The following is a 24,272-nucleotide window of genomic DNA, read 5'->3' on the forward strand; positions in this document are numbered from 1 at the left end:
GCACGTGGGCTTTTGCCACAGTTCCAGTATGGAAGGGAGATGCTTGAAATCTATTGCAGGTGGTTGGAAGGCTTTCCTGCCGTATTTATAGCCTTGGAAAGGAATTTATTAAATGTTAAGCTGTTAGTTTTTCATATTAAAGCTTCAGCATGCCTTGGCGATCATTGTGAATTACTATGCTGTGCACCTGGAACTAACATAGTGTTGGTCAGTTAAACTTAAAAAAAAAAAGCTTCATTCACAATCTCATGGAATCCTACTAAGTGGTGGAGTTTAGCTTATTGCTTTTGTTAATGATGAGATAGGTAACTGGCCCAATGTACACTTTTCTGTTAAAATATGACTTAAGAGAATTCAAGATTTTTCTTTAAAGTCAGTGTTCTAAGCATTTCATGTCCTTTCAGGTCTTAGAGAATAGAGTGCTGGTTTTTCTGTTCTACTTTTGTACATATTTTAAATATTCATTAAAAAGAAAATGATTTGAGAATTCCCTGGTGGTCCAGTGGTTAGGACTCTGCACGAGCACTGCCAAGGGCCTGGGTTCAATCCTTGGTCGGGGAACTAAAATGCCAAAAGCTGTGCAGCGCAACACTCCTCTTGCCCCCAAAATTAATCTGCAACAAGAGACTGCCCCAGTTCAGCCTTCCTTCTCTAAGGTAGGTAGTATACTATCTGGCAAAAGGTATTTATGGGGCAATAAACCCCAGTCACCTAAGTTTTACTTATATAACAGTGTTCCTATGTAGTAATTTTCAGCATTTCACTTGTCCTTCCTTCAGTAATTGCTAGTATTCAATTGTAGAACTGTTCCAAGTTGAAAAATAGAAAATTTGTTTGTAATTTATGTGGTAGTAGCTGAGTTTTACAATTTATAGACTTTTCATATAAACTATAAAATTTATTATGAATTCAAATCTCTTGTAGATCAATTGAAAAGTCTGAAATTCAGTCTTCTGCAGAGAATACATATACACGCTTAAGATCACATTGCTTTGAAATTTTTGTATAGTGTTCAATCACATGGAGTAATTAACATTTTCCTTTGCCATTAAAGATTATTTAAAAATATTAACAATAACATACTATATATTCATTCAGTCCCCTGCAGATAAGACATTTCTGCTGTTTCCAGCTCTTCTAATTTATAAAATATATATGTAAAATGATGATAGGATAGGCTACTCTTGTATTTGGTTATAGTCAGCTCTCAGTATCCAGAGAATTGGTTCCAGGATCTGTGGCAGATACCAAAATCCACAGGTGCTTAAATCCCATAGTTGGCCCTCCATATCCACATCTGCAGATTCAGCCAGTTTTGGATCATGTAGAACTGTAATGTTTATTGGGAAAAAATCTGCATACAAGTGGACTCATGCAGTTCAAACTCACATTATTCAAAGATCAACTGTATTATGGTGAAATTTTTTTTTTCAAATTAACATTTTATTATAAATGAAATATCTCAATTTTTATGTCAGTTTTTTATAATACTTAATTCTTTATTTTGTTAACTATTCTGTTAGCATTGTTTTTTATTTATCTTGTATATTCAAGATTTATAATATAACCCATTTCAGTATTAAATGAGTGATTTAAATTTCACTATTAAATAATCATAAGAAATCAAAACAGATGCTAGGAAATTATATTCAATTGAACATTAAAAGCATAATAACCCAGAGAGAAACAGCATTTATTCACAAACTATAGATCTTGTGATAATAGAAATGATAATTTACCTTTTAGGCAGAAACAAATCTTAAATGGCAATTATCACTGCACTTTAAGTCAGAATTTTTATTTTTTTAATATAAATTATTTTAATTGGAAGCTAATTACTTTACTATAAATGGGATTATTAGATAAAAAGGATAAACCTCTGGTGGCTCAGAGGTTAAAGCATCTGCCTGCAATGCGGGAGACCTGGGTTCGATCCCTGGGTTGGGAATATCCCCTGGAGAAGGAAATGCAACCCACTCCAGTATTCTTGCCCAGAGAATCTCATGGACGGAGGAGCCTGGTGGGCTAGTCCACGGGGTCACAAAGAGTCAGACATCACTTTCACTTTCAGGATAAACATTCAAAGGTTCCTGCTGTGCTATGCTAAGTTGCTTCATTGTGTCCAACTCTTTGCCACCACATGGACTGTTAGCCCTTAAGGCTCCCCTGTCCATAGGATTTTCCAGGCAAGAATACTGGAGTGGGTTGCCTTTTCCTGCTCCAGGGGATCTTCTGGATGGAAGGATCTAATCCATGTCTCTTACACTGACATTTCCTGGCGGGCAGGTTCTTTACCACTAGCGCCACCTGGGAAGCTACATACTACAAAATTGCTGTATTGTCAAAAAGTGGTTACTAATTTGCAGTTCCAAGAAACAATATATAAAATGTGTTGATAAGCTTATAAAAAAGCCCTAAACGCCAAACACAGTTTTTCCTTGTAAAGGATAATGTTTATTACAAAAAGAGCATTAAATAACAGTGTAAAAATCACTAAAAATTCCATAAGCCAGAAATATTAATATCCAGAGTTTCATTCTTTCAAACCATCTCTTTAATACACACATAACATATAGTTACACATACATAAGAAAAGTTTTACAAAAGTGGGTTCATATGCTGTATTTAGTACATACAGCAAATTAATTTTACATCAATTTAACTGAAGAAAAAAAATGTAAAATTTTCAACTTATAAAAAATTTTTTTCTACAAGAGAATCTAAAGACTCCTAAAATAAGGATGAGTATAGAAAACATTAAAGAGGCTGGAGTTTTTTTTTTTTCCCCAGTTTCATGTATGTTTTAGAGATCGTATGACTCCTGTCATAAAAAACTGAGTTCTCCTACTTCCTGCTTATTTCTGTACAGTGTTCAAATATTTCATTTGTCTTAACGATTTTCCATTATTTTTATGTAAAATTTCTAAAGCATTTACTACCATTTCTTTTACTGCTGCTTTTTTCCCCTAAGTCCTTAATTTGATTCATTTCTTTTTCAGTAACATCAGGCAGTTTTCCCCCCAAGTGGTTGTATGCTTATAAGCACTTGAAAACTTAAGAATGTCTATTCCCTTTATATTTTAAGGACAACCTTGGCTGGGTATAAAGTTCCCGACACACTGTTTTCCTTAGACCTTTGGAGCCTTTTGCTTCACTGCCTTAATGGCAGTGCCTGGGGCCATCCTGATCCTTTCCCTCACTATACATGACTTGATTTCTCTGCTTGGGTGCCCATATTTTTTCTCTTTAAATCAAGGTGATTTTTCTTCTATTTGAATTTTTTAAGTTGATTTGCTCAATTCTCTTTATCAGAAATATCAGTTAATCATGGGCAAGATTTCTTTCCATGTTTTCTTATTATCTCTGTAGCTTTTTCCATTTTTTATTTCCTCCGATCTGTTTTCTCTGTGCCTTATCTATTTTGTATTTTCTAAGGCTTTCATTTTCAGTTTTCAAATCTTCATTTCTTCAAGCTCTGCCATGCTTACTTTCCACCTCTTATCTTTTAATCTCTTTGAACTTGTATTCTTGCATTAAAAAAAAACATCATTTTATCTTTTTTGAATCTGTAGAAACTTGTTCCTTTTTTTGGCTAGGAATGACCAGCATGTGAGCATTTTTTTCTGATTAGTGCTTATTTAAATTTAGATCTGCCAAAAATAATGGAAAGGGGCTAGAGGAATGAACTTTGTTACATTGGAAGCCTCTCACCAAATCCATTGTTTCCTTTGCCCCTGAGAATACATATCCCTTCATTCTTTAGTATTAAAAGGTCATCATGCCCAATGGCAAACTTTTTAAAGCAGTATAATTCAAATTGTGGGGAGTATAAACCATTTAGTGATTGTATACCCAACGGTAAAACTGATAATGAAATATCAGAATGTATTTTGCATAAGGAGTATCTTCTTGAAATCTGTTTTAGTGCAGAATATGTAAAAGTATAGAGGTAAGATGTAAAATATGTCTCAATACAGGCCAAAGAAAGTTGTAAACCTTTAGTTCCAAGGCCTCACTCATGCAGTAGGCTAGCACACAGATGGCAGAAGTGGTCCCTCAGCAAGGTTTGTCCTAAAGTCATCTGCTCTACAATTCTGTAGTTTATCAAAGGGATCTCCAGAGAGAGAGGTTTGACATGTCCCACTCTCAAGTAGGCTGTCAGTGTGTAGTTTACGCTTGGGAAGGTTTATTTTTGGTATTAAATATTACTGGGGTTTAGGGTGGGTTTCTACATTTTTATACTTTAAAAATATACTTTTAAAACTAATATACTGGATGATAATTTGGTTGGTCCATAGGTCATTCAGCCAGAATACACTTTTTTTTTTCGATTTAGAGCACTTTGATAAAAGAAATAACTGCTAGGACTCTATGTAACAGATTCAAATAGAGGCGCTTACATTTAATTTTTAAAGACAGTCCTATATATAGTTGTATGATGAACCATAATAACTCTTATGATTTTATTAGCTCAAATATTATCAGGAGAGCAATTATTGAACAACATGAAATCTCAAATACAATCCCCAAACTAATATTGATACTAAAGTCCTTAAGTTCAACAAGCAATAGGATATTCAGCCTGTAACTAGATATGACTTCCCAAGAAACTGGATCCTGTGTGGCAGTTGGTCTTCACAATTGTTGCCAGGGGCAGAGCTGCAGGAAATCAATTTTTTTTTTCCATTTTAAAGGAGGAAAGGTGAGTACAGGTAGACAGAACTCCTCTAGCAAAGATCCAACACTCTCTTGATTATCAATACCCATGGGCACTATTTAATCCTTATTTTGCTTTGTCCTTAGCATCCTTAACCCCTCTCTCCCATTTCCTCTACCTTTCTGAAATGATTCAATTTTCAGTCAGTGTTTGCCCTTCTTCTTCAACAGAGTGAGTGTTGCTTATGATTCTACTACTGGTTTTCCTTACAAATGTACGCTCCCTGGGCATTGCATTCAATTCTACACCTTCTACAATTACCTAAACATTGTCAATTCAGCGTTAGATCACTAGCTCAGCTCCAGTTCTTATTTATAATGTCTGGGCTTTATCTAGATATACCGTAGCTGTCTCAAAGTAAACTTCAAGTTAAGCTGAATGCATTCTTTTCTCCCTACCACCACAATTCTCACTACCTGCCCCTCTAAAACCTGGTCTCTTCCTGCTGTATTTTCTGGTTTTGTGAATGGTGCTGTTGTTTAGTAACTCAGGTTAAAACCCTGAGTGGCATTAGATATTTTTCTCTCCATTGAATGTTTTCACCCTGGTTGCCCTACTGCTACTGCCTAGTCTTGACAGTATCAACGCTCACAGCATAAAGGTGCTGAGCACCTTAATTTGGAATTCAAGGCTGTAGGGAAAAAGAAACACTATACAATAATGCTATGTAATAGGTGTCAAGTTTTACTCTTTGTTGAACGTTTAATGCAACTGGATTAAATAATCCAGAAAAAGCCTTACAACTGAATTCATTCTTATAAAGTTGCTGATAACAGGTCAGTTTTCATGTTTATTACCATTTGCTGCTGCTGGAAGTAAAACCTGGAGCTAATATATTTTACCGACTTGGTTTTTTTAAGGGAACAGCAAGCAGTAGCCCGTATCTCAGAATTCTCGAAACAGTTCTAATCTCAGTGTAAACCAAAACTAAAACCACAGAAAAACAGGAAATGGGTGTGTCAAATTTAATAACAAAAATAACAATGTGGCCACATTCTCCCCTTGTTTCATACACCCTATTTGAATCCATTCTACCCTCATAAATTTCAGTACAAACAAGGCTGATTGTACAAAGAGGCCAAAAGCAGCTCAGTTCAGGAAGCATTATCTTTCAAATGTGTGGATTACATACAATTCATAAAGAGATACAAAACTCAGCACCTCTTTCATGTTAAAAAAAAAAAAAGTGAAAACTTGGTTTAAAAAAAAATCTAAAATACTCTCATAGCTGCCTGGGACTGAGTAGATCTTCTACGTAGACAGATGCCTTCATCTCCACAGAAGGCCACTTGTATTAAAACCAAACTGAGTCCATTACTCATTCCCTCTCCGGCTCTTCTTGTGGCTTTTCTTAGACCTGAAATGGTGACACATACAAATCATTAAATTTACCAGCTGTTTTAGGAGCTGAGTAAGGATTTTTGAGAAAGACTGATACGTGCTAACACTGATGGGGACAAAGACAGTCAATATTCATTAAATGTACTTGGTGTTTTTATGTTTAAGAGCAACACTGAGTTAGGCATTACTCTCCAAAATTTACCATTGAAGAATTGACCTCTGAGAGATCGAGTGCTTCCAACAGTGTACAGTTTCTAGAGGTATCTAATGGAAGCTTACCAAATGAAAATGACTTATCCAGTGTCACTCAACTGCTAAGTATTAAAAATTGGGACTGGGACTTCCCTAGTGGTCCTGTGGTTAGGTATCTGCCTGCCACTGCAGGGGACACGGGTTCAATCCTTGGTCCAGGAGGATCCCACATGCTGTGGGGCAGCTATGCCTGTGTACCGCAGCTTCTAAGCCCATGAGCCCTAGTGCCTGTGCTCTGCAATAGGAGGGGTCACTGCAGTGAGAGGCCTACACACCGTGGCTGGAGAGTGGCCTTCGCTCGCCACAACTAGACAGGGCCCAGGAGCAAAGAAGCCCAGTGTGGCCAGAAGTAAATATGTTTTAAAAAATCTTAAAAGCTGGGACAGAGTCCCAGGGCTCCTGAGATTAAGGCTCATGCCTTTATCCAAAGTCGCAATCCTACAGGAAAAATAACTACATACGTATATATAATTCTAATAATTTTCAGGTCAAGAGACCACTTCTTCCTGTAATTAAGGAGAATTCCTAAATTGTATTGATGGAGATTATATCTCCATTAACACAAGGTCCAACTGACTTGTAATTGGGACTTTAATTTGTGAATAAAGACTTATATTCTTAAGTCAAAATAGAAGTTAATCCATACCTTTCAGGAGATTTTGAGTGGCTCCTGTGCCTGTGACTACGGTGATGACCTGGAGAAGAAAAAAGGCTATTCAGTGTACCAGTTTCTACCCTCACACTCTCTGCTATTTCCCTTAGTTCATTTTTGGCTTGTGATAGGGACACCTTGTTGGTAGTGAAGAACTGAACCCACTTAGCCTTCAGGGCTTTATGGCTAAATTTCACTACCACCACACTGGGTATTTACCACTACTTTGTCATGTCTTACTCCTATAATTTCAGACAAAAACTGAAGCTCACCATCCTATCAACAAAGCTGATAAATGACAGTTAAAATGTGAACTCTAATTTTCAAATTCTATGTCCACTTCCTTTTCTAGACAGTAATAGAGTAAGATACTCCTGTATTGTAGGAGGCTAATTGCTCCTATTGCATTTCTTTATTAAGACAACCAACAGCAAGCAAAAGGCCCCAATGCTATACCTGGGGACTTGGAGCGGGATCTGTGCCGTCTATCTCGGGACCTGCTGCGATGACGTCTTGGACTCTTGCTCCGATGCCGTTCTCTGCGAGGGGAGGGGCTGTGGAAATGACTGGTCAGACTCCCGTATCTGTCCTGACAATATAAACACAACAACATCCCCCCTCCCCAAATCTCTATCCTTCATCACAAGTCACTAAAGGCCTACCTCCTCCTTTTGGGAGACCGACTCCGCCTATATGGAAAGAAAAAAGAGAAAAAAGAACCTTAGTAGGTGCCCTGGACACTGAAAATTGCAAAAATTGCCCCAATTCTTAACCCAACTCTGTTATCCATGTCTTTGTCATTTAACTTTAAGATTGGCCATGTGACTTGCTTTGGCCAAAGGGGTGTTTGTACATGTGATGCAGATGCTAGAAAGATTACTTCATGGTTGGGCTTGTTCAGTCTTGTGTTCTGCCACTGCCATGGGAACAGGCCTAACCTAGCCTAGAATGTGACACACACACAGATGAACTGCTCCAGTCATCATAGCTAAGGCCAGCTACACTAGCCAACAGAGAATATTGCAAAACAAGTGAGTGACCATAGCTTATACTCAAAAAACTGCCTAAGCCCAGATTAAATCACTGGCCACAGACCTGTGAATTAAATAAATGTTTGCCACTGAGGTTTTGTGGGTGGTGTTTTTGTAGCAATTAATACATTGGTGAGCACACATTATCCATAGGCTAGCATTTTCCTTCCATGAAGTCCAAACTTCTACACTCCAGTGCTTAAAGTATCCCTGGAATATGCCAATGCCTAAGGCCTTACCTTCTGGGAGACCGACTCCTACTCCTCCGATAGCGTAGTGTGGGAGAGCGACGGGGTTTGTCCAAGTCTCGGTAGCTTCTCCGGCGATGATCAGGTGATGGCACTCTTTCCAACTGGAAAAGAGAGGGTCTGGGTCAGTGATGAGCACAGGCTTACAGAGAGCCAACTAGGAACATGGCTTATACCCTCCTCCCCATCCCATCCCAAATTCCACCTCTAACTGACTTTAAAACACAGTACTCTGAATATATATGGGATAACACTAAGGACAAGAAAACACATTACCAAATAAAAAAATCAAAATCTAATAATCCCGTTACTGTTCTTGTGCTGGTACCATTATTCTGGAACTATGTAAGAGTAATGAGAGCTAAGTATGCTTATCTCCTAAGAAGTTGGATTTCCAATGTGAAAGAAGAAATAGAGATATAAGACTGATGAGGTTAAATATATTGTATTTTAAGCTTACAATTTCTTTTTCCTTTAGCTTTATCAACTGTAAAGTCCTAGAAACACCATGTAGCAATGAGCCCAGACTGTGGTCTCTGAATAACATATCTAAATTAATGGAACTAAGAGCTTCTTGGAAAAATGGCAACTTTTAGGTCCAGGCTACAATCTTAACAAGACATAACGAGAACATGTCATTGTATCAGACAGCAAGGGGCTGAAACTACTATGATTGTTTCAAACAGTGAAGTTGAGGGGCCCCCACTGGCCAGACAGAGGGCAATCCAGCACCAACAAGGACAATAATGGTCCAGACACCAAATATATTTAAATTGATAAATTCAAATGTTACCAAGGGCAAATCTTCTTAGGAGAATACTATAAAATCAACTCATGATTTTAAAACATGACAAAGGGAAATAACTTATCTTACTTTTCTTATATAAACTTTATAAAAAAAAAACCTAAATGTTGATTTGGGAGGTTTTTTAAAAAATATCATTATTTTACAACCCTTAATGGATCTATGCAGAGATCATCAAGTGGATCCTAATATTACAAAAAGAGAGCAGACTATTCCATCCTGGAGGAAGTACACTATACCTATGAAGTAGTGTTGCTTCACTCCAAAAACCCCAAATCCAATTAAAGACTCAAGAACTAGTTAACAGAAAATAAAATAGACGAATGAAATATGAGATATATGATGGCCGTGATCTGCTTTGAGATAACTGGTGGAGGACAACTGAGTAGATGTGGAGGAAACAAAATAGCTGAGCTGATCACTGTTGAAGCTAGGTGATGGGTAAATGGAGGTTTATTCTCTCCATTTTGGTATGTGATTAAATTTTCCATTAAAAAAAAAAAAAGAATGCATGTTTTTGGTTCACTCACCACAGAAAAGCCCCTCAGCCGTGCCTGGCTTTCCATTAATGAATGACTGTGCTTCCCTTAACACTTATCTTATATGGAGCCTACTAAGCTCAGAGCTACACTTTCATCTGTACTACCTTAGTATCCACAGGCCAGAATTTCTTATATTTCCCCCTAGTTTTTTCTACACATGTAATTTTAATCACAAATGTTTTAGATCTTAAAAAAAAAAAAAAAAAGCTTACTGTAATCGTTTCCACGTTATCACATACATTTTTTTCTGGCTGCACCAAGTGGCATGCAGGATCTTAGTTCTCCTACCAGGGGGAACTAAGTTAGAACTTAGTTCTCCACACCACCCCACTCCACAGCGGGAGTCTTACCCACTGGACCTCCAAGGAAGTTCATTTGTTATTTTTCATAATACTTCTAATGGTGGCCTAATACTGTTGAATTGTTAAAAATAGTTTACCTGACTGCTCCCTGACAACTTGCTTGTTTTCAAGTTTTCAGCATTTTAACAAATAGTGGAAGAACATGACTATGCAGTAGGTGGTTTTTATTTCCCTAAACTAGGTTTACTTCTTAGTATGCATTCAATTATGAACACTATTATTTTTGTCCCAAGTGTTTAATAGCTACCACTTATTATGCAATTATAATGTCCCAAAGCTAAGGGCTCTATGTATGTAATTTCATTTAATACTCATAAAAGTCCTAAAAGAAAGGTATCATAATCCTTGCTTTATAGAAGAGAAAATATATATGGAGATTATATAATTTACATAACATAAGGCCACTAGTAAACAGGAGAGCTGAGATACGGATCATGTCCATTTAACTCTAGGACCCATACTCTCAATGATGAAATACTGTATTTTGGGGTTTTTCTTTTTTGGTTAAAACTAAATACAGTTTGAAAACAAAAAAAAATTCCCATTCCCTGTAATTCTCCCTCCTTCAACCCTTAAGCTCCCAGGTGCCTGACCTTCTCATCTTCTTCTTCCTCCTCTTCACTGGACTCCACGTCATCCATGTCTTCTTCTAGAGCACTAACCCGAGGCTCCAGCTGTTCAGCTTCCTCTAGCACGTAGCGTTTCTACAGAGAAAACAATGAAAGTTAGAGAGGGCCCTTCTATCTCCTCTATGTCCTGAAGCTCCAATACTGGGCTTCTGGAAGTGACAGAAAACCTATGGCACAACAGCCGAGGCAATTTCATTTCAAAGACATCCCAGACACAGATATTCTTAGAGACTTTAGCATACCTAAGATCTATATATATTTTTAAGTTTCCCTGTAAAGAGATAAATACAAAGATGAAGAGAATATCACTTTTCTATTGCCTCTATTCCCTGTGACCTTATACTCCAAGGTCACTAGAGTATCAATCAGTATAGCTGTAGCCTTGAATAGAAATTATGGGCTTCACACACAAGGGTCAATAGTTCAAGACAATGTTGGCTGGGACTTTGCCAGGAGCAGCTCAGACCAGAATCCACTAAGAGATTCACTAAGACTCAGTCCACTGTGGGGGTTTGGGTCCTCCTGCTCTTGAGTAGCACCAATTCTCTATTAGACCCAGGATTTGGGGAGCTGTCATGCATTCTGAACAAGGCTCAGGATATAAACAAACCACCTCCTAGTTTCATTTTCTTCTAAGATGTGACTTAGCAATCCTAAGTGACTAAGGACCTGAAAGGCAAAGGCGAGTTCAAAACAGACAAAAGGACTGGCTGGGTCATAAGACCCTTATGGTTTTGTTTTTGTTTGTGTGTGTGTGCACACCAAGGACATACAGATCACTGGATAGCCCTAAAATAAATAGTACCATTTGTACTCTTATTTTGCTCTCATTCATCCCTAACAAAATTCTATAAAGGTTAGGAGAAATGAGATAAAGATGCCATTCAGTGACGTGAATCCCTTGAAAAAGGGTTCCTTGGAAAAGATCACCACAGTCTGGGATCTAGGACTGCATCAGACAGGGCATCCAGAATCCCTGATGCTCACCAGACTTGGAAGTGATCAACGTCAATGTATTAACTTCCAGTATTTGTGTTTGATAAAATTAGAATTCATTCCAGAGCAGCTCCCTGCCAATGCCAGGGCACATGAGAAGCTATGCCCTATGGATTGCTTGAAAGAAACAAATCAAAGCTAAAGGTAGTCTTAAGGGTCACTTCATCCAGCACATAGAGGCCCACACCAGAACACACCTCTCAGTGATATGGTAACATGTATCAGTCATATTTTAACTTTCCTCTCCTCAGTGAGGTCTGCTTTGCGGTCTTTGCTTCTGGACTCCAGCAGACTACCCCATTTGCATCAACACTCTTGCTCAGAGATGACTGGATTTAGAAACCTTAGTCACAACCTGACTGTAGTTCAGAGTATATCATTTTTTACAGTATTTCTAAACTTAATAATCATAGCTAAGGATAAAATGTGAGAACTGGACCCTGAAATCAGGTTTTCAGATTTGAAATGTCATCCTTTTCACTAGTCTATAATAATCAATATGGAAAAAGAGAATGTTCAGAATTACTTTCTATGATTTTCTGTAACTGAGTCACTCTGGAGGAAGAGTGGTTCATTGTACTTATCTGTGAGCACTACCAACTATCTTCATCCATCTGCTTTGCTGCCTCAAGAAAGTTTACCTTACCCATTTATCATATTTACAATCCATTCTGTACTCCACATTGATGTTTTTCAGGTCCCTTTGATCTGTTTTTTATTGAGGTGAAATTCACAATGTACACAATCAGCAATTTTAAAGTGTAAAATTCTTCCATCACCACCTCTCACTAGTTTAAAAACTTCCTCATCACACCAGAAAAACATGCCATACTTATTAAGTAATCCTCATTTCCCTTCCCTGAATCCCCTGGTAACTACTAATCTCTGCTTTGTCTCTTATGTATTTACCTTGTCTGAACAGGCAATTTGTCCTTGGAGTACAAAATGAAACAGGGCAAAGGCTAACAAGAGTTTTGCCAAGAAAACACTGGTCATAGCAAGCACCTTCTTCCAAAAATACAAGACATGACCCTACACGTGGACATCACCAGATGGCCAATACTGAAATCAGACTGACAAGAACAAGACCTGGAACTGACTGGCTCAGATCATGAGCTCCTTATTGCAAAATTCAGGCTCAGATTGAAGAAAGTAGGAAAAACCACTAGACCATTCAGGTATGACCTAAATCAAATCTCTTACGTTTATACAGTGGAAGTGACAAACAGATTCAAGGGATTCGATTTGGTAGACAAGAGTGCCTGAAGAACTATGGACAGAGGTTCATAATACTGTATAGGAGGTGATGACCAAAACCATCCCAAAGAAAAAGAAATGCAAGAAGGCAAAATGGTTGTCTGTGGAGGCTTTACAAACAGCTGAGAAAAGAAAAGCAAAAGGCAAAGGAGAAAGAGAAAGATACATCCATTTGAATGCAGAATTCCAGAACAGTGAGGTAAGAAAAGCAAGCTTTCTTAAGTGAACAAGGCAAAGAAACAGAGGAAAACAGAAGAAAGACTAGAGATCTCTTCAAGGAAACTGGAGATACCAAGGGAACATTTCACGGAAAGATGGGCATGATGAAGGACAGAAATGGCAATGACCTAACACAAGCAGAAGAGATCAAGAAGAGGGGGCAAGAACACACTGCTGAAGAACTAAAGAAAAAAGGTCTAATGACCTGGATAACCAAAATGGTGTGGTCACTCATCTAGAGCCAGACATTCTGGAGTGTGAAGTTAAGTGGGCCTTAGAAACCATTACTACAAAGCTAGGGGAGGTGATGGAATTCCAGCTCAGTCATTTCAAATCCTAAAAGATAATGCTATTAGTGCTGCACTCATTACGCCAGCAAATGTGGAAAACTCAGCAATGGCCACAGGACTGAAGAAGTTTTCATTTCGGTCCCAAAGAAGGGCAATGCCAAAGAATGTTTAAATTACTGCACAACTGCACTCATCTCACATGCTAGCATGGTAATGCTCAAAATTCTTCAAATTAGGTCCAACAGTATGTGAACCAAGAACTTTCAGATGCACAAACTGGATTTAGAAAAGGCAGAGGAACCAGAGATCAAATTGCCAACATACACTGGATCATAGAAAAAGCAAGGGAATTCCAGAAAAACAACTACTACTTCTTCACTGACTATGTGAAAGCCTTTGAGTATGTGGATCACAACAAACTGTTGCAAGTTCTTAATGAGAATACCAGACCACCTGACCTGCCTCCTGAGAAACCTGTATACAGGTCAAGAAACAACAGTTAGAACTGGACATGGAACAATGGACTGGTTCAAAATTGGGAAAGGAGTACATCAAGGCTGTATATCATCAGCCTGCTTATTTAGTTTCTATGCAGAGCACGTCATCCAAAATGCTAGGCTGGACGAATCACAAGCTGGAATCAAGATTGCCAGGAGAAATATCAAAAACCTCAGATATGCAGGTGATACCACTCTAAATAAAGGCAGAAAGCGAAGAGGAACTAAAGAGTCTCTTGATGAGGGTGAAAAGAGGAGTGAAAAATCTGGCTTAAAACTCAACATTCAAAAAACAAAGATCATGGCATCTGGTCCCATCACTTCATGGCTAACAGAGAAAAAATGTTAACAGTGGCAAATTTTATTTTCCTGGGCTCCAAAATCACTGCAGATAGTTGACTGCAGCCATGAAATTAAAAGATCCTTGCTCCTTGGACGAAAAGCAATGACAAACCCAGACAGTGGATTAAAAAGTAAAGACATCACTTTGCTGACAGAGGTCCATGTAGTCAAAGCTATGGTTTTTCCTGTAGTCATGTACAGATGTGAGAGTTGGACCATAAAGAAGGCTGATCTCCGAAGAAGTGAGGCTTTTGAATAGGGGTGTTGGAGAAGACTCTTAAGAGTTCCTTGAACTGCAAGGAGATCAAACCAGTTAATCCTAAAGGAAATTGACCCTGAATATTCAGTGGAAGGACTGACTCTGAAGTTGAAGCTCTAATACTTTGGCCACCTGATACAAACACCCCACTCACTGAAAAAGACCGATGCTGGAAAAGACTGAGGACAGGAGGAGAAGGGGGCAACACAGGATAAGATGGTTGGATAGCATCACCGACTCAAGGGACATGAGTTTGAGCAAACTCTGGGATATACTGAAAGACAGGGAAGCCTGGCGTGCTGCAGTTCTTGGGGTTGTAAAGATTCAGACACTACTTAGCAACTGAACAGCAAAAATGCTATGTTGACTTTTGATCTTTAAATTATTCCTTCTTGGCTTTTATCTAGCAAGGCAAGGTGGGATACAGCAAACTGATTCAGAATTACTGAGCTACAGCAGCATCAAAAAGGAGATCTTAAGTTCTGGGTCTTCCCAATTTGGGTTTCTGTGGTTGCTTAAAACTCTGAAGAATCTGTTCCCATGCCCCATCTTAAACACTGTCTGTGGGACCCTTTCATCAATGCTACCAATTTTACACAGAATATCAGAATCTGAGAGTCAAAGACTCTTAGTCTATAGGTATTCCAATGACTTTTGCAATACATTTTACAATTTCACTGAGGAATAAGTGATATACAATAAACTGTAATTTTTATAGTATACAATTTGATGAGTATTGTGTTGTATACAAATGTAAGTCAATACATCAGTATAACGGATAGAGCCGCCCCACCCAACAGTTTACCTGTGCTCCTTTCGGATTTCTCATTCCCTCTCCTCCCCAATCCCTTACTCTATAGCTAGGCAACCACTGTTCTTTATTGTCACTATAGTTTACATTAGAAAGGAATTATACAGTACATACAATTTTGTGTCTTTTTTCACTCAGCACAATTATTTTATGATTCATCCATGCTACTGCTATTTATCAACAGTTCATTTTTGCTGCTGAGTAGAGTCAGATACGACTGAGCGAGTTCACTGTCACGTTTCACTTTCATGCGTTGGAGAAGGAAATGGCAACTCACTCCAGTGTTCTTGCCTGGAGAATCCCAGGGATGGGGGAGCCTGGTGGGCTGCTGTCTATGGGGTCGCACAGAGTCGGAGTATTAGCAGTAGCAGCAGTATCATTGTATGGCCACATCATTCACTTGATGGACATTTGGTTGCTTCCAGTTTCTGGCCATTACAAACAAAACTGTTAAGATTATCTGTGCTTAAGTCTTTGTGTGGACATATGCTTTCATTTCCTGAGTAAATTCCTGGAAGTGGAATAGCTGGATTGAATGGTTTAGAAACTGCCAAACTTTTCCAAGTTTGGTTGTTCCAGTTTATATTGTCACCAATAGGCTCTGGAGACTACTAGTTCCTCCACATCCTCACTAACACTTGATACGATCAGTCTTATTTTACACATTTTATAGGTATGTAGTGCATATTTCTATGCTTTTAATTTGCATTTCCCTAATGATTAATGTCTAGTCAAGGCTATGTCAAGTCTATGGTTTTTCCAGTGGTCATGTATGGATGTGAGAGTTGGACTGTGAAGAAAGCTGAGCGCTGAAGAATTGATGCTTTTGAACTGTGGTGTTGGAGAAGACTCTTGAGAGTCCCCTGGACTGCAAGGAGATCCAACCAGTCCATTCTGAAGGAGATCAGCCCTGGGTGTTCATTGGAAGGAATGATGCTGAAGCTGAAACTCCAGTACTTTGGCCACCTCATGCGAAGAGTTGACTCACTGGAAAAGACCCTGATGCTGGGAGAGATTGGGGGCAGGAGGAGAAGGGGACGACAGAGGATGAGATGGCTGGATGGCATCACCGACTTGATGGACATGAGTTTGGGTAAACTCTGGGAGTTGGTGATGGACAGGGAGGCCTGGCGTGCTGCGATTCATGGGGTTGCCAAGAGTCGGACATGACTGAACAACTGAACTGAACTGAATGATTAATGATATAGAACACCTTTTTATGTGCTACTGGTCAACTATGTATTTTCTTTGGTAAAAGATCTGTTAGAATTTTTTGTTCATTTTCCCACTCGGTTGCCTTCTTTTTAGTAAGTTCAAGAGTCGTTTATAAAGTACAGATTAAAGAACTTTTATGGATATATGTTGTACAAATGTACTCTTCCAGCCTGTGGCTTGCCTTTTTAGTTTTGTAATGGTATCTTTTGAAAGGCAAGTTCTTAATTTTTATAGTCAATTTATTAATTTTTAATAAATAGTTCACGTTTTATTACAGGAATTTGTCAAACACAAGGTCACTAAGATTTTCACCTATGTTTTCCATAAGTTTTCAGCTCTTAGCTTTTATGAGTCTATTATCCCCTTCAAGTTTATTTTTACATATAATGTGAGTTAGGGGGACATTCATTTGTCTCACATGGGTATTTAATCATTTTAGCACCATTTGTGGAAAAGATTATCCTTTTTCAATTGTTATTGCCCTAACATCTCTGCAGAAAACCAACTGACCATAAACATGTACTATACACTTACTTCTGGTTCTTTCACTTTGTCCCGCTGATCTGCTTGTCTAGCTTTATGCCACCACAACACTGTCTTATAATTAGGTAGCGTTTGTCCTACTTTGTTCTTTTTCAAAGCTGCTTTGGATATTCCAGGTCCTCTCCATATTCATATACATCTTAGAATCAGTTTGCCAAGTTCTATCAAGTTTTATTTGGATTTGGATTGGAACTGAATTGAATCTATAGATTAATTTGGGAGAACTGACAACAATTGTTAAGTCATCGTCAGATATACCATGAACATGATATATCTCCATTAATTATGTCTTCTTTAACTTCTGTCAGTAATGCAATGTTTTATATTGTTTAAAGTCTTACACATTTTAAACAAAATTATCCATAATTACTTTATAATTTTTGATGCTGTTATAAATAGTATCTTTTATACAAAATCTCAAATTTAATTGTTCCTAGCTCATGTACAGAAACACAACTGACTTTTATACACTGACCTTGCACTCCACAATTCTACATAAATAGATGACTGGATAAACAAATTGTGGTATATATACCCATGCAACAGGATATTATTCCTATCGAGCAACAAATGAAATAAAAAACTGTTAGTATATGCAAAAACATGGATATATTCCAAAATAACTATGTTAAGTGAGGAAAGATTAAAATATTCTTTTTCTAATTCTTTTCCTATTTAGGTTATTACAGGGTATGGAGCAGAGTTCCCTGTGCTATACAGTATTGGAGGATATTCAGTCAGTCAGTCAGTTCAGTTGTCAGTTGTGTCCGACTCTTTGCGACCCCATGAATCGCAGCACACCAGGCCTCCCTGTCCATCACCAACTCCCGGAGTTCACTGAGACTCACGTCCATCGAGTCGGTGATGCCATCCAGCCATCTCATCCTCTGCCGTCCCCTTCTCCTCCTGCCCCCAATCCCTCCCAGCATCAGGGTCTTTTCTAATGAGTCAACTCTTCGCATGAGGTGGCCAAAGTACTGGAGTTTCATCTTTAGCATCATTCCTTCCAAAGAACACCCAGGGCTGATCTCCTTTAGAACGGACTGGCTGGATCTCCTTGCAGTCCAAGGGACTGGAGGATATTATTCTAAGTGAAATAAATCAAACAAAGACAAATACTGTATGATATCACTCATATGAGTCTCAAAAAAGGAACAAACTACTAAATATAACAAAGAAGTAGACTCACAGATATAGAGAACAAACTAATGATTACCAGTGAGGGGAGGGAAAGAGGGAGGGAATTAAGAGGAACAAAGTATTCGAAATAAAATAAGCTACAATGATATATTGTACAGAGCCACTGTTTTATAATAACTATAAATGGAATACTACCTTTAAAAATTGTGAATCACAATACTGTATACCTATAACATATAATATTGTACATCAACTACACTTCAGTTAAAAAAAGATTTTGAGATCCACGGTGTTTTATAATGCATGTGTATAAAGAGATCTTTACACACATGTTATTGTGTACTGTGTATGTATGACCTTTATCTCTTACCTGCAGCCGGGGCAGAATGATATCACAGACTCTCTCGCTATGCAGTAGTTCATCAATAAATTCATCTACATGCATCAGCTCAAACTCTGAAAGAAAAACCATAAGCTCAAGTAACTTGGAAGTAAGTTTAAATAGCCAAAAAGTTAAAAAAGTTTAAGACTCTTTATGTAAGACATCTAACAGGGTATTTGGTATAGAAAGTGTGAACTCTCTGCAGTTTCCCTCTGTGTGTGTGTGTTAGTCACTCAGTCGTGTCTGACTCTTTTGACCCCATGGACTGTGGTCCACCAGGTTCCTCTGTCCATGGGATTCTTCAGGCAGGAACACTGGACTGGGTTGTCATTTCCTTTTCCAGGGGATCTTCCTGACTCAGGGATAGGACCCAAGTCTCTCACATTGCAGGTGGATTCTTTACCATCTAAGCTACCAGGGAAGCCCCTTCCCTTTGCCTACACATGCACTAATAAAGCTACTACAGTGTGGCAATTAACACTGAATAGATTACTGTCAAACCTGGGCTCAACCTACAGGCTTTCACTGCCTTGTCACCACCACCAATCTTCAACCAGTCAACTCCCCTTTATTGAGGCCATTTACGTGCCATGCTTCTTCTAGGAACTGGGAATAATGGGATGAATGAAGCTGTCCCAATTAGCAGGAAAGACAAGCATAAAAAGAAGCACAATAAGTCCTGAATTACAAAAGGGTAATGTTTTTGAATAAAATTTACAACTCAAGTATAGCATCTCCTGTGAACCTACTAAGTTCCTAAAAATAAAATATCTATCTTTTCCCCTATGTGGGTCAGCAAACTTTATTAAATGAACGTGTAACTGATTTGGGGCTTCCTGGGTGGCTCAGTGATAAAAAATCTGGCTGCTGATGAAGGAGACGTGAGTTTTCTCTCTAGGCTGGAGAAGGAAATGGCAACCCGCTCCAGTATTCTTGCCTGGAAAATTCCATGGATGGAGGAGCCTGGTTGGCTACAGTCCACGGGGTCACACATAGTTGGACATGACTTAGCAACCGAGCACATGTGGCAACCTGACTTAAGATATTATATTAGTTCCAAGTGATAGTGATTTGCTATTTTTAAGAATCATGTATCTTACATGGTAAGTGGAGCAACAGCTTTTTAGAATTTCTATGGTAAACATTACCTTAGTTTAGTGGTTCTCAACCAGGGGTGTTGCCTCTCCAACTATGGGGTGCTAACGGCCTTTAGTGAGTTGAAGCCAGGGATGCTGTTAAACATTCTACAATGCACTGGACAGCTCCCCATAACAAAGAAATATCTGGCCCAAATGATCACTAGGTTTAAAAACCCTATCTTAGTCTAGCATAATATAGTCATAAACAAGTAATCTCATGATGGCCAGGACCATGTCCATCTTGTTCATCACATTATTTCCAGTATGTAGTACAGTACCCGGCGCAACATTGTCACTTAGTATGTATTTATTCAAATGAATAAGTAAGCTAACAAAAGTTTGAAGAATAATACCAAATTCTTAACCTTGTACTCCTTAATGTAATATTTAGAGGGTAAAGGCCAATGTTACTAATCTTTTGTTATGACACTAAGTGAGAAAAAGTTCTGATTGCATTATCTGAATCCCATTTTACCATAAAATGTGTCTCTTTGTAAAAGGTATGGAGCTGCCCCTCCTGGATATACTTATGTTTCAGGAAGATTCCTACGTAAGTATGAGCACACTCAGTCCATGTATTACAGGGTGAAGTATCATATAACAAAGGCCAGTAGAAAGAACTGTGAAGGTCCAACAAATGGAAAACAAAGGTCATTCAGGAGCTAGATCTTACGGGATGTAGCACATGACGCAAAGCAGGGATTAACATAAGATGCAGCTGGAAAGATAGGCAGACAGGGGCAGACTGGGTGAGGTTGACAGGAAGCTAGTAGTCTAATGCAGTATTATTACTCCCCAGGAGAGATGGAGGACCTGACTGAAGACGCTAACAATCTGGATTACGTGATGCCAGAGATACTGGTGAAATAAAAACTGGCTCAGGGATGAAGGCCTAGATACTTAGCACCATACTCACCTCCATTTCGGTTCTGACTCTTGATTTTTCGATAGTCATTGTATAGAGGCTCCAAGTACTTGTAGCAATCAATCGCAGTGCCTGTCAACCTCATGTAAAGTGCTCCCAGCATGCGGACGTACCTGACAAATAGACCACAGTGAAACAACAGGCCATTCCACAAAGTTCCTGAGTTTTACCAGTAGCTTTTCTCATGATAGCAGTGGATAAACAAGTTCTTTTTTCTCTTTGGCAGATGAGAAAGCTACATTTTTAGAGGTAGCATAGGGCAGCAGAAAAAATAGCTAAAATATGGAAACCTGGGTTCAAGTTCTCATTCTACCACTTACTGGCTGCAGTGACTTGGGTTATAATGCTCAACTTTCATAGTCTATTATATCATCTGTAGAACTAAGATACAACCTATTTACCTCATGGGATTATTTTAAGAATCAAATGAGATACTGAATTTAACAACAGAAAGTAGAGATTTATTTATTAACAATATAATTTACACAGATTGCTACTTGCTGGAAAGCAGAATGCTGATTATGGAAAAAAGTCAGTCATCTGGGTTCAAATTTTGATTCTATTATTTACTAACTCTGTAACACTAGGCAATTTACTTTTGCTTTCTCAATCCTTGTAAAATGATAGTCCCTAATTTGATGGCTTGGTATATTAAGTAAAAAATGAATAAGATGCTAAGCGAGGTATATAGCACAGAGTAAGTACCTAATAAAAGTTAGTTATTTTCTAGCCATTAATGTTTATAAGATTCCTTTATTTTCCCTTTCTCCTATACCCCAACTACCTACTCAAATCTTCATTTCAATAAACAGTAGGCATTTGAAATTCATTTCCTTATATGACAAACAGAATACAGTGGTGAAAGAAATGGACTCTGAAACCAGCTTTGCCACTTATCAGCATTTGACCTTGGGGAAATCAATCTCTCTGTGCCTAAGTTTCATCCCCTACATAATGGGGATAATAATTTTACAGGGTAGTTGTGGAGGTTAAATAAATTATCCCATGTAAATTTCTTAGAATAGAGATTGGCAATAACAATCTATTATTACATCTGTCTCCTGTTCTCGTCTGTGAGCTCCTTGAGCAGCTTATCTTTTGGGGCCAGATACCATGCAACAGGCACCGATAGAGATTTACAGCTCTTTCTTCCTTAATCCTCACATCTATCCTGAGTTGGTAATATTGTTTCCATTTTACAGGTAAAGAAAGTAAAATTTAGAAAAGAAAGTAACTTCTCCAAGGTCACAGTTCATAGGTAATAGGGTCTGGACATGAACCTACAATTAACACAAATGTTTCCTTCTTCTTTACCACACTTTATGTTGCTTTCTTCATCCTTAAGTATTCAGTGCTACCAACATATTTGGCACTAACATCTGCTTAATATATGTCAGTGAGTTTTGTGAAATACTTTTTTGGAAGAAAAGTCACCAAGGCTCAGAAAGTAAAGAAGAAGGTTAATACAATCAAAACAGACAAAACAAAAACTCAAGGGGCTCAAGAACAAAATACTGGAGTGGGACTTTGGAAATGAGATACAGTGTTTTCACTTCTTTTAACCAAAGCCAAATTCTGAACCACGAAATTAAAATATTTATATTAGCCAGTAAATATTTCACTCACTTGAAATCTTCATTTTTTATAAACTCTACAATGATATCCTTCTCGGGTTGAATCTGAAGCATCTTCAAGGTTAAACACAAAAAAGGAGTTGGCTTTATGTTGCCACCGTAGACACCACCCACAAATCTTAACTCCATGGCTTTATCGACTACAAGTTCAGCTAAAAAACAAAACAGAGTGGCATTGCAACATATTAGGACTAAGCTTTTACAGGTTTGAAGTGCAGAGAGTTAAAGTTAGTTCAAAATTTGGTGCTCCTGAATTAACAGCTTAATATTAGGAGAACAAGTGTGTATTAAATAATAACAGCAGCCAATATACACTGAATTATATGCCAAGTACTCTGCTAAGCATTTCATATTACCTCATTTAATCTTCACAAGTCATGAGGTTAAGTTCTAGCACTGCCCTTGTTTTCAGCTAAGGAAAATGAAGGCTAAGAAAGGTTAAGTGATGTGCTCAAGATTCACAGCCAGAAAGTGGCAGGGCCTGGATTTTAGTTCAAGAAGTCTAACTTCAGAGTCTGTGCTTGTCACCATCATGTTACAGGAAAAACTGCCAGATTAAATAAGAGTTAGAAGGACGAAAACTGTAACAAACCACTCCTCAATAACTAGGTAACTCTAAAGTTTATCTAGACAATGGGGATAATAACTTTTCGATGTTGTCATCAAAATCAGACACCAGTTTTGTAAACTAGGGCAAGTCATTTCACCTCTGGAATGAGAAAAGGCCCCCAAAGTAAATCTTACATGACTCCAAAATTTAATGGCGACTCAGAAAAACAATATGACGCCTCCGTGGACACATAGCTAGGGTGATGGCAGCGCAGTAACAGCACGAGTAATTAACAGTGGTAACAACTAGCACCACTACCACCCCTGATTACTGAGTACTTTTATTAATATATAGCTGTAGCTAAATATACATAGCATCACCGACTCAATGGACATGAATTTGAGCAAACTCGCAGACAGTGGAGGAGAGAGCAGCCGGGCAGGCTACGGCCCAGGGGGTCACAAGTCTGACACTACTTAGCGAATGAATAACAAGCTGTAACTATATACCAAACACTTCTTACACACTATTTCCTGTAATCCTTACGTTTCTTGGGTTAAATCATTTAATCCGTAGACCTTTGATGTGGGTATTACTGCGCTCGTTTTACAGTAGATGAACTCATGGTTCACGGGGGAAACACAGGTACCAAAAACAGCCAGAATTAAACAAGTATCAAAGACGACCTGGAAGATTTCTTTTAAAAACATATATTTATATTAGGACTGGGACGTGAAAATATTTCAAATGATCCAGATTTGGGGGTAATAAGATTATAAATTTGGTTTCGGGAATACTGACGCTCCTTTAAGACCTTCAGGGTTAACACTGGAACCTAGTAAGTTCTCATTAAATATGGAATGCCTCGAAGAAACGACCTGTGACACCCTTCCGAATAAACTCCTATCAGGTCTATCTGTGTTCCCAAAGCCCAACACAACACTAGGCACAGAGTAGGCGCTCAGATTCTTCTGAATGACTGAAAAATTCTCCCTAAATCTCACCCCCAGTGGGCCCGTCCTATTGTACTACTCCGGAAAACTGGGCCATGGGACGACAGGGGTTGGGGCAGGGAAGGGGGGTGTTCAGCACGCTCTTGCTCACCTGTAAGTCCAAAGCACTCCTCTTTCCAGTATTTGGACTCATAAATTCGCGTCCGAATGATTTTCTCCACCAGATACTGAGGGTTGGTGCCGTGGATGCTGTGCGCATCTTTTACCGTACGGTTCGCCATTTTAGAACGCCTGACGTTCTATTTCCGTCGGGTCCTTTAAGACGTCACATCCAGGTTAAAAAAAACCAGAGAGAAAAGATAAGGTTGGAGGAAGTCTCACTAAACGGTTCGAGCGTCCATATTGAACCCGGAAATGTTTTCGAGTTAGGAACTTTCTTCGGCGAACGGCTTCGCAGACCTAATCAATGATGGCCGCGGCACGTTGGCGGGTGTACGTCGTGCGTCCCCTCCTTAGATGGGCGGGGCGGAAGGTCTGGCTG

The 24,272-nt window shown here is 38.6% G+C and overlaps 1 protein-coding gene across 1 annotated transcript; it reads right to left on the bottom strand.

Annotated features, from left to right (window-relative positions):
• Positions 1-5,668: 5,668 nt before the first annotated feature.
• PRPF38A (pre-mRNA processing factor 38A) lies at positions 5,669-24,168 on the bottom strand. The gene is made up of 10 exons (XM_019957489.2): positions 23,883-24,168; positions 22,221-22,380; positions 20,586-20,707; positions 18,519-18,604; positions 10,544-10,654; positions 8,233-8,345; positions 7,625-7,651; positions 7,419-7,516; positions 6,957-7,005; positions 5,669-6,074 (listed from the first exon to the last, which is right to left on the bottom strand). Exons 1-10 carry the CDS (start codon positions 24,010-24,012, stop codon positions 6,032-6,034), a joined length of 939 nt encoding a protein of 312 aa, XP_019813048.1. The 5' UTR covers positions 24,013-24,168; the 3' UTR covers positions 5,669-6,031.
• Positions 24,169-24,272: the final 104 nt, after the last annotated feature.

The sequence above is a fragment of the Bos indicus genome, chromosome 3, assembly GCF_029378745.1.
Source record: "Bos indicus isolate NIAB-ARS_2022 breed Sahiwal x Tharparkar chromosome 3, NIAB-ARS_B.indTharparkar_mat_pri_1.0, whole genome shotgun sequence".
Taxonomy (NCBI): Eukaryota; Metazoa; Chordata; class Mammalia; order Artiodactyla; family Bovidae; genus Bos; species Bos indicus.

Excerpts from the sequence above, each read along its gene's own strand:
- PRPF38A (XM_019957489.2), bottom strand. The coding sequence starts at position 24,012 with ATGGCGAACCGTACGGTAAAAGATGCGCACAGCATCCACGGCACCAAC. Across the intron at positions 18,605-20,585 it reads GAGTCAGAACCGAAATGGAG|AGTTTGAGCTGATGCATGTA; the intron begins GTGAGTATGGTG and ends TTTTTCTTTCAG. Across the intron at positions 7,006-7,418 it reads ATCCCGCTCCAAGTCCCCAG|GTCATCACCGTAGTCACAGG; the intron begins GTATAGCATTGG and ends TTTCTTCTCCAG.